Source organism: Passer domesticus, chromosome 9, assembly GCF_036417665.1.
Source record: "Passer domesticus isolate bPasDom1 chromosome 9, bPasDom1.hap1, whole genome shotgun sequence".
NCBI lineage: Eukaryota > Metazoa > Chordata > Aves > Passeriformes > Passeridae > Passer > Passer domesticus.
In genome coordinates, this window is record NC_087482.1 from 36,607,498 (window position 1) to 36,622,317 (window position 14,820).

Here is a 14,820-nt window from a genome sequence, read left to right on the forward strand (position 1 = left end):
CATTCATCCAACACAAGCCTTGTGATTACAAGTGTCAAAGGGATTCTGTCAATTTGGGCAGCAGCTACACTGCAATGAGTATGTGTGTACTTAATCAATCTGTGGCATGGTAGGACATGTCAGAAAACAATATTAATAATAAGAACATTCATAAATTTACAGGTTAGCCTTGCAGATCCCAAATACTTTCATGAGCATGAATTGAATCAGTGCAGAGGTCACTTCCTCCATGGGAGAAGTGCTGAAGCTTTAAAGCAGCACACAGGAATGTGTGTGGCAACTTAACAGAGGACAAGACAAATGCTGTTTCACAGCACATTAACCCAAAAGGGTTGTCAGGCCCTGGACAGACCTTACACAGACCTCTTAATCAATCCAAGAAATGTCCTCCCTATGGCAAGGGTGCAGAAGCACCAAGTTTTCAGGTCAGCAGTATGACAGAGCAGATTCTTTTGTGAACTGAAATAAAGGAAGGCAGAGTGTAGCCATTTACAGTGACACCTGATCAGATTTGCCTGAGTGACACTGCCACTGTTACTGCAGGTCTCAGGGGACCTTTGCCCACACACCTCAGAACTGCAATTTTACACCTTGTTCTGAAGATGTCACAAATGTCACCAGGGCATCCCCTAAGCACTGACTCAAGTGACTTTGAAGGCAGCTGACTGAATCCCCACCAGGATTTTCTTCAGTGTTCTCTGCTTCTTTTTCACCTCCACTCTGACCTACCCAGTTACTGATTCTGGCTAAGCCTTGGATTGCTGAGGGGCTCACATCACAAGCTGACAGCACGTCTGAAATGATCAAAACTGTTCCAACTTAAGTGCTAATTAATGCTCTGACATAAATGCCAGTTTTCTTTACTGAGGGGTTTGAAGTAATTTTCACCACATGAGACTCAGGTTATTCTTGGGTCCTATTCATTCTGAGAACAGTCAAATTCCTTTTTTAACAGGGCACAAAAGGAGTTAAAAAAAATTAAACCCTTGCTGGGACACATAATGAAACAAGATTTCAGGTTAACTGGCTTCCAGAACTGAGAATGTAGGCATGACATTAGAAGGTGCTATAGCTTCAGTAACCTACACACATTTTAAAAATGAGATGCATCTAATTCAGCACGTTCTGGCCACCAAGACCACTGAAAAAGATTCTTCCTAAAAGCAAGGCAAAAAATTTGTCAGAAGAGAAAATTTTAGGAGACTAGGATGGAGAAAAAGACATTTGGGTGAGTGACATGACAATGTCACAGCTGAACATAAGTTAAGGCATATCTCTTGTCTCTGGTAAGTTGCCCCTTATTTTTCACCTCTGACAGGTCACATATCTCCATTCCATCTCAGATAAGATATATCTGAGACAGAAAGCATTGGGGAGCACCTCATATAGAAATGCAGGAAGATTATTCTCTAATACATCTTTTCCATTTTCTTTTACTCAAGCATTTGCTAAATCCCTTACTCCTGTTCAGATCCAGAGTACTTTAGTAGATAGAATCCATTTGAAATCCTAGGATCCTCATCATTAGTTCATGAACTAAACCAACACCACATTTTCAAGGTCTGTTCATCATCTGTAAGTCCATCTACAGGGAATACTGGCATGGAGTCTTATGAATCAGTTGAGATCTTTTTTACCCACTTGTCCATCCATCTGTTCTTCTAACTTGAAAACACTCTACTATATAGTCATGGAGCCTAAAATGAGCCTTCAGGTCAGCTGACATACATCAAAACTTTGGCCTAAACAAAAGGAGAAATTAACACAGCATTGCATCAGGCATCAATGTGAGCTGCAGTTCAAACATCATGTGGGGGGGAAAAAGGGACTGAAATGTTTGAACCTGCATCCTGACAGCACGTGCACTCGAGGATCTGAGAGATTATGAGCACGTTTTTAATAAACTGGAATATCAGGAAATGAAAACAAATGTTCTCCTCCATTGAATGTGAGGTTTGCATGAAAGGAAGACATTAGCATGCAAAGTGGGGTGGAACACTGACCTGCTCATCACCACCAGGCCCAGAAGGAGACCCTTCCCCTACTGGGTCTAGCTAGTGGAAGGGAGTTCTGAATCAAAGGCTGGTTCATTTATGTGAGTGTCTGTGTGACAGATGACACCAATGAAGTGTGATATAATAAACCCATTACTGGAATTCACTGGGGGCTGGAAGAATTGTGTATGCCTGAATTAAGTAACTGGTTTCTATGGCAACATGTTAAGTGTGCCTTGCACAGAAGACCTGTTCATTCTCCGTTTTGTATCCTGTGGTGACCTCTTTAGGGACAGAAGTCCCCAGCAGTGCCTTTTGTCAAAGACGAGTGGACCTCTGCAGCTAAAAGACATTTAATCACTCTTCTAAACACGCTCCCCTTGGTGAATGCCTGACCAGGACAGGTTGTGATGGGTGCAGTTCTGACTGCTTCAAGAGCCACCAGGATGCTCAGAGAGAAGCCAGAGCCAGCCCTGTGGAAGGTCTTTTCTTCTGCACTGGCACTGAAGCTCTGCTGCCTTTCTCCATCCACGGGGACCTCCTGAGCCATAGCTGTGGCACAGGGGGACCAACTGCACCCAAGCACCAAGGCCAGGGACAAGGCTCTGTGTGGGATGCATGGATCCTGTTCCAAGGACCTACATTTCCCACTCTTGGTTCTCAAGCTTCTCTTTTACTGCATTCATGCCAATCCTTTTGATAAACAAAGAAATATTCCCTGTGCACACACATACACCCACACCCCTCATTAAATGGCAACATCAATAATTCAAGAGGTCACCACTGAGGCTTCGGTGGCTTCTTAGAGTTCTGATCTCATGTGGCAGTGGGGTCACTGGAAAGAAACCTGCTCAGCACATCACAAGGTTGAATTCCCAATAGCTATGATTCAAAGGCTTGTGTTTGAATTGATTCAAAGTCTTGCACTTCAGTGAATTATCCAACAGTCACCAGCACTGGCCTCTGAAAGTTGCATGATGTTCAGGTTATTCCAGCTTCCAGCTGGGTTATTCCAGCTTCCAGTGGAAAGGATTCCAGGAGGGATTAGTCACTAGTGTAGGTAAGTGCCTGGTGGGTATGACTAGGGCTGTCTGTTCAGCATTTTGTTTAACTTGAGCTGCAGAGCAGACAGAATGCAGAGGCAGGTTGGGAGGAAGCAGTTAACAGCAGCAGTGTCAACAAGCTGACAGCACTGCCAGGCCCTGCTTCCCTGGAGGAAGAATTAAGGGGCTCAAGGATTTGTCTCTGAAGGGAATTTGAACTGACTGAGACTAGCCCAGCAATCCCATCCCTGGCAAGTGAACTTGAGGAGGGCACCAAGTGTCCTACTCTGACCTGGTTTGTAATGAACCATTTCAGAAACATTTGGAACATAATAAATCAGCCAGAAAGACACAGCAGTGGGGTTCATTAGCATTGCTTCTGCATTTTCTGAACATAGAAGGCAGCAGATATAAACTTATTTTTTCTTCTCACCTTTAAAAAAAAAAAAAAAGACTTTAGTGGAGTTGCAGCCATTGCTTTTTTTATCCAGGTTTCAGGTGTGAAAAAAAAAATGTTGCCTAAAATGTAGTAATTTATTGTTGTAATTTTCAAACTCCAGGCAAAAGAACACTTAAATATTTGCTCTAGAGTTGTCCACACATCACCGTCACAGAGATTATACATTTAGCTAATTCTGTTCATGTGTAAGATTTCAGCCAAGACCTAGAGATACAAATGGCTCCACTTACAAGAAATGGATGCTATTCCATGAGAACACAGCTTGGTTGACATGGGTTGATACTGATGGTGATGGAGTGTTTTAACTTTCCCTGACAATCCAGCAAACAGTGAAATGAGTCTCCCTGTTCTCAGTCCAGTCCCCAGTCAGGCTGTTGATCACAGAACTCCTTGTGCCACCCTTTGCCATTTCAGAGCAAGCACCATCCCTTGTAATGAAAAAGGACACTGCATTTCATGGGAGCATGAAAATGTTCTCACATCCCCACACAAGGTGCTGCTGCACAGAAAGGAAGGAGTTTTGCCCATTCCCTGTATACAGACTGAAAGCTGAAGGGTTTTCTCTCAAATAGTCTAGATTTTGTGTTCCAACTACATTACCTGTCTCAGAGGGTACTGCTTCTCTCTACAACCCTTGCTTTCTACATGGATGTACATCTGCAAATAACCTGAACCTACAGAACACAATTTGTTTGAGGAATAGAAAAAGTCTGCATGGCTCTTAGATTTGCCTGACTTCAATTATGCCATAATCATACTAGCAGCTATGCCTAAATATTAATGTTAAAATGCCACACCAGCTGGATTACTGGAATAACCTCAAAGCAAACGCAAACTGAAGGCACATCAATCCTTTCTGATTTGGAGAATACAGAATGAATTTAGGATGCCACTGTCTTGGCGGTAGCTGAGTTTACCGAGATCAAAAAAATTTTAAAAATCAGAAGTACAATTATTTCTTTAACAAGCTACCATATTCCATAATGGTTTCTAAGCTTTGTTCTCTGGAAGGACAGAAAAGCAGTGGATCTTGACTAAAAAAACACTATTCTATGAGTTGTCAGAATAGACCTTCTAATGGCTGGGAGAAGAGTTAAATTTTCTCTGTGCTCCAAACAGTAAATCAGAAAAAAGACTACTGTATCATAAGATAGCATTCCATCAAATAAAACAGAGGATATATGTCACTGGGTAGGAAAAATTCTGAGACAATTGCTTACTGTTCCTTTAAGAACAAAATCAACTCACATGAAAATCTCTTAATGAAGAGGATTTAGGAGTGATGAGAGTTTTTATTGCAGCTTCCTTCTGATGGACCCAATATAAGCACCCAGACATTTCTCACCTCATTAACCTGAGTGTGTGCAACATGATGAACGCAGCTTAAAGATGATCTGTAATATCAAATTCTTGCTCTGCATAAGGAGCTTCTTTTACAGGAGGCCATACATTGGCACTGCCCTCCATTTATGATTCATATTCCTTGACCTTAGGCTATGATTTTGCAAGGGGGAACATTTGTTGTATCCACATCTCTTCTGACTAATACTGGCTGGAAGTTCAGGTTAAGAAAACAGAATTAGATGCATCAGGAATGGAGAAGCAAAACCTATGGCAAGAAATCAAAAATCTGAGACACTGTCTCCGAGATGAAGATGATCTCTTGATTGTTGATAAAACAATGTGAGGCAGAGCCAACTTGTGTACAGCAAAACCAGTCACCTCACAGTGGCTGCCTTTTAGCTTTGCACGCTTACAGCATTTTCCAGACTTCCTTGCTCAGAGGAAGGTCAGGAGAGGACAGGGACCATCTTTTTGAGGCGCAGCTGACTGACTTTTGAGAATGAGAATGACAAATATGCGCTCGATAGCAGATATGCAGATAAGCATGAACATCCTACTCAGCATTCAGCTCTAGTGCCAGCTCCTGGTTATAAGAGAAACTCGTAACCTAGGATGGATTTCCACCAAGGGTTAAATTACAGAGGTGCTGCACTTCCACCCAGTCCAATGGAAAGATTTCTAGGGTGTCCCTAAGCAGACTCAGTCACCATCAGATTTCTTCTGCAGCTGTGCCTATGCTACTTTCATGACAGCTGCACACTGATATTTAGGGAAACAACTGGGAGATTTCAGAACAGTCCATTACAGGAAAAAAAAAAAAAAGAAAAAAAAAAAAAAAAAAGAACAGAGCTTGCTACCAGATAGAGATTTCATTAGACATTAGATGAGAAATAGCTTTACAGTGAAAATCATGGGAAGCTCTTTTAGCTCTTTTCAAAACTTGCATATTAATTAAAAGAAATCACTTCTTTATCATTATAATCTCTTCATATCTTTTTCATGAATATAATGGAAAACTGAAAATTGTCACAGTGTCTCTGGGAAATGAAAAAATAATAATATTTCTGCCTTTCTGCAAAAGGCAAAGGTCAAATATCTATCTGCATAGAAGGAACTTGCTTCATAGGCTTTAGAGCTACCAAACCTGTGAAATGAAATAAAAGGAACAAATAACACATTGAAAAGGTGGAATGTCTCCTCCAACTGCTCATGACTAGTACTTAGATCCATTTATAATCTAATCTTTAATACATTCATGCATCAATGATTGAGATGGTCAAACTCTTATCTCTTGCCTGCAATTATTAAAATTGCATGTATGGATATCCATCTCCCGGAATTCTCAAGGAATTTTCCAGATTCAAGTTTATTAATATTCCTCCCACTGCACAAAGTACTTGAATACCAATATCCCATTTTTATGGCAAGAAAACAGTACATAAAACTGAGTTCCTACTGAAATCAATCCAGAACAGCATGAGACCCTAGTTACTTGCTGAGCATTACAGTGAGCAATTGTGCTGGGGCTATGACCAAATAGTTGCATTCCCCACTCTGTATTTTTATCAAAGCAATAGCTTCTCCTTTTTTTAAAGAAATAAAATACTTGTCTAAATCATATGAAATTGTCAACCCATATATATAACCACCATTAATCTCTCTTAATTTAGGATCCATTTTTCCTTAGGGAACTATAAACCCTAACACATTCATTTAAAACATATTCATAACACAGAAAAAAGTGTAGAGAGTTGGTTTTTCTTGATTATTTATTCAGTTATTTTTAGCTAAATTATGTATTTATGGAAAAATAATTCCTGGCATGTAAGGTGAGACCAGTTCTTTTAAAAAAAAAATATCCCAATATAGAATTATTTCAATCAGTACATACAGTAGACTAATAAGGAGAAATTACAGGTATTAACATCTCTTTCTTGGCAGTACAGCAATCTATATGTTAAGGAACCACTATCTGACTGGCACTTTCATGTGAGACAGAACATTCAATCAAATATTAAAAATGAGGCAAGAGATGATGATTGCCTTATGCAATTGTCTGTGCCCAAGGATTTTAACCATCAATGTTTCAAGGAGAATGGGACATCCAGAAGAGAGAGAAATTCAATTTTCTAGTTTTATGAAGATGTGAAATAAAAGCTAAACTGATTTAGTTATGAAATAAACCTGCTACCTCTGTGCAAAATGTAGCTCACATAAACCTACTTCTATTGGCACAATATATCTGCTGATCAAAATGTCTTTGATTTTTACAAAGTTAAGGAAGGTTAATTCCTTACTGGAGGTTGAATCGTAGAAGAACATTCAAGCAGCTCCCAGAAGACCTCAGCAGTGTTATGCCACCCAAATCAGATCTTTAACACTTAACAAGACTTGCCTTGGGAGAAATAAGGACAAGCAAATCCATTCTCACCAGTGAGCTTATCCCAGACAGAAATGTGTCATGAATTAATCATACAAACAAACTCTTGTACCTCAGCTGGAATGGAATACAGTTTTTTTCTTAAAAGGATGCCACAATCCCTATGGGACTTCCAAGCTATTAATGTCTCTACTCACAAATGATGTTCAGTGTTCTAATGGGATATGGAAAATGCCAAAGCAACTCCTCTCAAGAGAGGCAAGGCCAGAAATGAAAATATTTGCAAAACAATAAAGCCACAGGAAACCAAACCTTTTTCTAAGCTGTCAAGCAAAGAAACAAGAAACAAAGCAGCTTGGTGAGAGCAAGTGGCCCTTTGGTGAGAGAAGAGCCCCTGACAGCTGCTCTTTGCCTAAGGACCTCAGTGCTCTCAGAATGCCAATTATGACATGGGGAGGATGGATAATTGACTGGAGACCCCAAAATATGAACCCATCTGTTTAAACCTGTCATACCATGTACAAAATAGGTTTCTAGTAGTGCACAGGATTTTCTTCACACTCACCATAGTACAGTGCAAGACTATTGCAATCAAGAAGATGTATAGTGCCAGAGAGAAAAAAGAAACATTTTAACCATTATCTGCTGATTTTTTTTCAGACAGACCCAGTAAAAACTCTTTTTCTTCCCCTCATTCACCCCTCCTCTCTATCTCCTGTGAGGAGATCCCACAGCTGGGATCTCTGGCACAGACATGAGGCCTCTTGCCCAGCCTTGTATAATGTACAAAGCAAAGTGGCACAGAGTGCCCAGGCAGTGCAAAGGAGAGGGGCTTTATTGCAAAAAACAGGCCTTTTTAAGCAGTTAGCCAGTTATCAGTTTACACAGTTTTAAGGCACAACAAGCCCTAGCACCACACACCACGCGGCAGGCACGCAGCGCGGCTCTCGCAGCTCTCGTGACTCTCCCATCTCTCTACCCCTGCTCCAGCTGAGTCACTCTCCCTCAGTTCCCTTCTGCTTAGCCTAAGTAGCAGGCCTGAGCCATGCATGTGCAAGGGTAACAAGGCCCTTATTTTATAAGGTTTTTTCTATATGCAACAGCGTAAGAAGGTCACTGGCAGGAGCACAACAGGTCTTGCAGAAATGCTTTATCAATTGCCTCTCAATTGTCTATTTTATGGATTGAAGTACCTCTAGCATTTGTATTCTCAAGCCACTTATCTGGTGGGTATCCTCTGGAGGTACATCTGAAAGGAGATACCATTTTAACTAAGCATGTATGTTAGAGAAACCATAGACAAGAATGCTAAGTGTGAGAACACTTCAAGTGTGAGCTTATAAAAGCTAGTGACTGAATAGACTGCTTTACCCTTGATTTCTCTGGTTTATGCCAATTTAAACAGTTTTACAGGGACTTTTAACCATTCTTCAAGATCTCTGAACTCAGCAGGCTCTTCAGAGCTATTCCACCCAGTTCCCTGCCTTGGTCTTAGTTTAGCTGACCACATGGGAAGGAGATGTGTGTGCCTGTACACAAGCAGGTGCTCAGGACTCTGAGAAGCCAGTCCACTTCTGTGTGATCCACAGGGGACTGGGAAAGAGACAGGGTTCATACAATGGTTTCCACCAAAAGATCAGACCATCCTGGATTAGGGGAACTGGACAGATATGCAGATTTGGTCTTTATCCTGTGAATCCACCAGTAAGGGGAATGCTGGGCACCTGGACAGAACAGAATGAGCCATTTGCTTATGGTTCCATTGACCAGGGGAATGCAGACATCGGGGTGGAAGTGCTTGGGCTATTTTGTCATGGCTTCATTGGTCAGGGGAATGTGGGCACCTGCATTGCACAGCCTGGGCAATCTGCCCACAGCTCTATCAAACAAGGAGCTGTGGGTATCTCTGATCTCACCATGCAAGGCTGTTTGCAGCTGTGTAAGTAGCTGACAGTGTAAGAGAAGAGAATTAAAAGGAAGGGGAAAAAATCAAACAGAGTTAACCAAAAGGAAAACACTGTAGACAAGTGGGAGAGGTACCAGTGCCTTTGCTGGGTTCTGTGCAAAGTCTGACAGCTGATTCTGTTAATTAAGGGTATTTGCCTCCCCATGTGCCATCAACATGCAACTGAACTATCTCCTAGGCATATACCACAAGCTCTTTTGTGGCTTCTGCAAGATAAAAGGAGCAAAAGTATTTTTCATGCTACAAACATTTTGACTGATCAGTTCATTAGGAAGAACAAAAAACTGAGAGAGAGAAAAAGGGAATCCCTATGGAAACAAAGATTTCACTCTGCTAATACTAACAAAGTGAGTCAGACAGAGACTGTGACCACTTATAAAGCAGGGCCAAAGAATCCCAAGGGCAAATACCTCTGCCATGGTGGAAAAACTCAAGCAGAGAAAACTACTGTCAAATTGTAGTTAACACATCTAAGCCTGGAAACAGTGCTAACAGTTCTCTATTTCACTGACAAGGACTGTGGTGCAGCCCTCCATTATCTACCTCTCCCAAAAGCAACAGAAACAAGCACACCCCAAGAGATAGAGACAGGTAGAGAGCTGGTGAGCTAAAATACGACAGTCACTGTTAAACACCAAATTAGAACTGAGATGCTCAAAGCCCAGCTGTTACTGCTCTGGAGAACTATCAAAGAGCAAAAATGCTGTGACAGAAGAGTAACAACCTGCAGATAGGCAGCAGGGACCAAGCACCTCGGGTCCTGTGAACTCACTGCTCTGTAGCTGTTTCTAAGTAATAAACCACCTGGCTTTGTGTGCAGACAGGGCTCCCTCAGTGCTCACTTGCCCCAAGCTAAGCTGTGTTTTCACCATAGTTCAAATGACCTGGGAAAAAAGTCTGATCACAGTTTCCACTTCTTTCACAGATTCCCTTAGTGCCTTTGTTTACCTGACTCATGCTAAAGTCATGCTCCTAAAATGCTTCCAGAAACTGGGATGGCATTAACACTGCATTTGTGCCAATAAACCTTGGAGTTCTTTGAGTGACACGATTGTCACTGGGCTTAGAAACACAAGGAAGTAGATTTATCTTGTACCTTGACATATTGGCTGAACTGCAAGAAGTGAGGGGTTCCTGCTTTTTCCTGAGGATCATCTTGGGATATTTGCTGTGTGTGCAGAGCACTATTATCAGCTGTGGGATGTGAACTTTCTCTCTTTCAGGTGATTTATCGTGCCTTAAGTCCAGCTAACAAGATCGAAGACCCTTACAGTCCTGAGGCTCAGGATCTGCTGAAGCTCACCAACCTCCGCCTGCTCTTGTTAAAAAGACAGGAATGTCCCTGCCATGGCCCAGGATTGGTAGAGAAACCCCAAAGATTTGCCCACTATGCTATTTATGACCTGATCATCCGGGGAAGCTGCTTTTGCAATGGGCATGCAGAGGAGTGTGAGCTTGCCAACAGGACAGGAGTCATGGAGAACATGGTGAGTTCCAGACATTTATCACCTTACTAGATTTGCTACTTGCTTCTGCTGCCTCAATCTAAATGTATATTTTATGAGTGATCCTGTCCCAGCCTCCCTAAGCCTATCCAAAAAAAAGGGCAGCACAGTCAATCCACAATAGTGAAACCTACACCACTCTGGGAAAATGTTTCCCATGCTCCTTTCTAAAGTTTCATGGATAATAACTGCTAAAAACTCTAGAACTCTTAAACTCAAATAAATTGCTAAAAACCGTGGTCCTCAAGATACCTATAAATTGACAGGGGTCTTTGTAATTGGAACAGAGATCCAACCCCAAATACAGTGAGTGAAATCTCCTACTTATATGCCTGCACAGAACTGAACTGAATATCTTTGATACAAAGTCTGTCCTGGGCAGAATTTCAGCATCAGATCTCAGATTTTCTGAGTTTGTGTGACATGAGCAGTTCTGTCATACTTAGGGTTTCAACCTTCTGTTACTTTCACAACATGGACAGCAACGTTCAGGATGTGAAAATGAATTCTGCTCTCCCACTCTTTTACCCATGCATCTTAAATTAAGTTAGATTTTTTTCTTTTTAAAGCCAAACCTTTTAGTAAAATTATTCTGTAGTACTTGGAATGTCCCTGCCCTGTTCAGTCTTTTATCTGCATTTGACTCTAGATGTGCACAAGAGGAGTTGTGTTTGAATGCACACTCAGACATTGAAACTCAGAGAAAATGACTGATGACACCTTTTTGATTTAGCTGCAAGCATTTTGTAGAGAACTGTAATAACAATCATGGTGAGATTTAATCTAATCAAATATCCAGGTACATTTACACACATACATCAGAGATGGAATTCAAGCCACTTTAAACTAGTCAATATCTTCCCTGGATCCAGAAGTCTCTGTCTCTGTATTGGGCTTTGAAAACCCAAATAACCCTTAAAACTCTAGCCCCCAGTGCACTCTGACATAAAAGACTCAAGAAAAACATCATAAGCTAATTTCTGTCCCTTTAGATACATAGTACACTTGACATTTTGGCTTATGTTATTTTGGAATGTGTATTCATTGTCTTCCTTTCAACTTTCCCAGGTTCAGAGGTAGATATTGTAAGATAATTAGGACTGTATGACTTTCAAATAATTTCTGAATCTGTTCCATCTGTGGTATAAATCCAATATTCAGCTATACTATGTGATACTATCAGATTCAAATAATATAGACCCACTTAAATCATAACTATGTGGAGAAAAGCTATTTAGAGAGTGGATCATCCTTACTGCAAACTGTTAAATAGACACATAGTGAAATCAAATAGATGAATAACACACTAAGTGAATGCAGCTGGTAGAAAAATAAACATCTGCCCATCATTTTCTGCCCATCAGAAAAGGAAAACACAATATTGTGTGTGTTACTGGCATGACCACTGTAAACTATGACTGGATATTTTTCCCACTGGTCACAAGGGAATAGAATCTTTTTGTGCCATCAATGACTTCACAGGGCAGAAGGTGAAATAGTTTTGATGAAATGCACTTCACGAGTGACTCATGTCCCAGGAGACAGAGGGTGGATGCAGCACATGATTCTCACAGATATTATCAAGTCTTTGTCTAAGCAAGAACTCAAACACAGCTGTGCAAAAACTAAGAAAAGCCTTCTGTAGTTTTAACTGTCTCTAGAGGAGGCCTGGAAAAGACCACAAGTGGGCTGGTTTGTGTCCCCACAGAAAGGTGTGATCAAGCACACCTGGACCATCCACTAGTGAATGCTTGTTGAGTGAGATTCTCCTGACAAAGAACATTCAAACCTTCAGCAGTTGTTCCAGTTCTAACATTTTGAAAGCTCTTCTTTAGTGCCTGCCTAAATAATCTCTGCTGCAAATTTAGGTGATTTCTCCTTGTCTCCTCTTCCCCAATAACCAAAGTGAGCAGTTGATCCTCCTTCTGCAGATATGATTGGAAGGTTCTCTCCATATCCTTCCTTAGGTTCTATTTTTGTACTAACCAGAGAAGTGTGAAACCTGAGGTGGCAAAAACTTAAAATTTTATTCCCAGATCACACAAGCCTGGAGTAAAGATGATCATGCTACTGTATTCATCTTTTCTGTACTTCAGACATTGCAACTTCAGTCTTTCTCAAACACAAAGGAAAATCCACTCCTACAAGATCCAGGTCCCTGCATCCTTTTGCATTTTATCTAATACTTACCAATAATGATATTGTAGTGGTGAGGGGAGAGTTCACATTGGTCCAGATCTCAAGGTTTGGTTTACACAGCTGGCATGAGGGAGTTTATGTAAGTGTATAAATTTTTGGCTTGAAATACAGCAATCTCCTTGCCTACAAGCAGGAGGAAAAGGCCTTTGTTGTTGAGGGTTCAACACCAACAATACAGTTCCCATCAGCCAACCTACACTGCAAAAAATCTTTGCCATTTTGCAATTTCTTGGCAGAGGAAAGGTGATCTGCTTTCAGTCACATGGTAATGGTGACCCACATAAAACAGGGTGTGGAAAAGATGTTACAAACACTGCACATCCAGAAATAATCTGATTCAATCCACGGGCCACATCTAATATTTAAGGTACCCATGGGCAGAAGAAGTCCCAGGACACACAGTTTTTAATGTGGCTGGTGTGGATGATATCATATCTTCTACAGATTGAAGGCAGAACAGTCCAGTTCCCTGGGCTGCCGTTAGGTGATTAAGTAAAATGCTGCAAAAAATAAAGACCTCCACAGAATGTCTTAAGTAATATGAGTTTCAGCCTCTTAATTGTTCATAGTCCTCCTATGATGTATTTATCTTCTGTAGTTAACAAGAACAAAACCAATTTAATGTAGAATACAACTGTAATTGTTTGATATGGGATAGGACAAAAATCTGGGTTCATTCTGCACTTGGGTCTTAGAAAATGCATTATTGTGTTAAGTTGCAAGTCTGCTCTTCCTACTCTGACAGCAATGTTTTCCATTTTTAATACCCCTAATGCTGCTAAACTGATGCTACATGGAGGCTAAATAATAGAGAAAATCAAAGCAAATTTCTTGATACTTTTGAACCAATATTTTTCAACACCATTTTGGAGGGACTGGATGAGCTACGGCTGTTGGATAATCTATCAGTGATCAGTTTATCTGTGGATATGTTACTTCAGTTGTGGCAACCCATTCAGGTTCTGGTTTCTGCACTGAGGCTGCCAATAAGGAAAGCAGCTCCGTGAGAGGCAATGTCACAGATGCCACAGTGTCACAGCAACAAATGGATACAAGAAAACTGCAGATTGTAAACCCAACGTCCAAATGGTGCATCATTCCTCATATTTTGAAATCCTACAGAGTTTTTTGCATATTTCTGGTCATGAGTATGTGAAAATACAGTGAGATCCAAAATAGGCGCATAGGATCCAATGAAAATATTCTCTGACTTCTTATTTTGGAGCAAAACAATAATATTTACTCTTTCTGTGGGGCTTTTTTTTTTTTTTAACAAGCCATGCACCCCCCTCAACACAATTTATCTAGATGACATTTCCTGTACAAACTACTGAGAATATCATGTTGCATAGGAGGAAAACTTTGAGATATCAAGATGGGAGCTGTAAATAGACAAGAAACTTCAGGACAAACATGTCTTGAATTTGAGGTCCGTTGCTATTGACAGTAATGTTTTCTTGGTTTCTGTTTAGCTTTCCTCAGATTGGAAAAATAAAAGGAGACACAGAGATGTCATTCCTCACCCAGCTTCAATAGCTTTGTATGGTAGCTAATGGCAAAATTCTCCTTTCTGAATATCACAGCCTGCATTTTTCAAACTCTTACAAGTTGTTTCCCAGGGGTTTTTTTTTAATTTCTATTAATTGGGGTTATTAACATGCTATTACAAGTGAAACAACTGCCAGGACCCAGCTAGCTGAATGCATCTAGTCTTGTTCTATTGTTGGATGCAACAGAACACAATCCTGTCCAAGGTATTGACAGTGCAGGATGTACAAAGCTATGTGTGTCTCTACAGAGCTGCCAGGTTTAGGATCTGCTTTGGTGGCCCATTTTAGGTGAGTCCAGAGGTGCTTCCAGAACAAAGTTTACAAAGAAGAAAGTGCATATGGACAGAACACAGAATTTAGACCAAAGTCCTTTTTGTTT

The 14,820-nt window shown here is 40.8% G+C and overlaps 1 protein-coding gene across 1 annotated transcript in view; it reads left to right on the forward strand.

Annotated features, from left to right (window-relative positions):
* Window positions 1-14,820, forward strand: part of LOC135308043 (netrin-4-like) — a 45,704-nt gene that overhangs the window by 9,325 nt on the left and 21,559 nt on the right. The window contains exon 3 of the mRNA XM_064432743.1: window positions 10,411-10,674. Within this exon, the coding sequence (XP_064288813.1) occupies window positions 10,411-10,674 (264 nt within the window). The remainder of the gene's footprint in view (window positions 1-10,410; window positions 10,675-14,820) is intronic.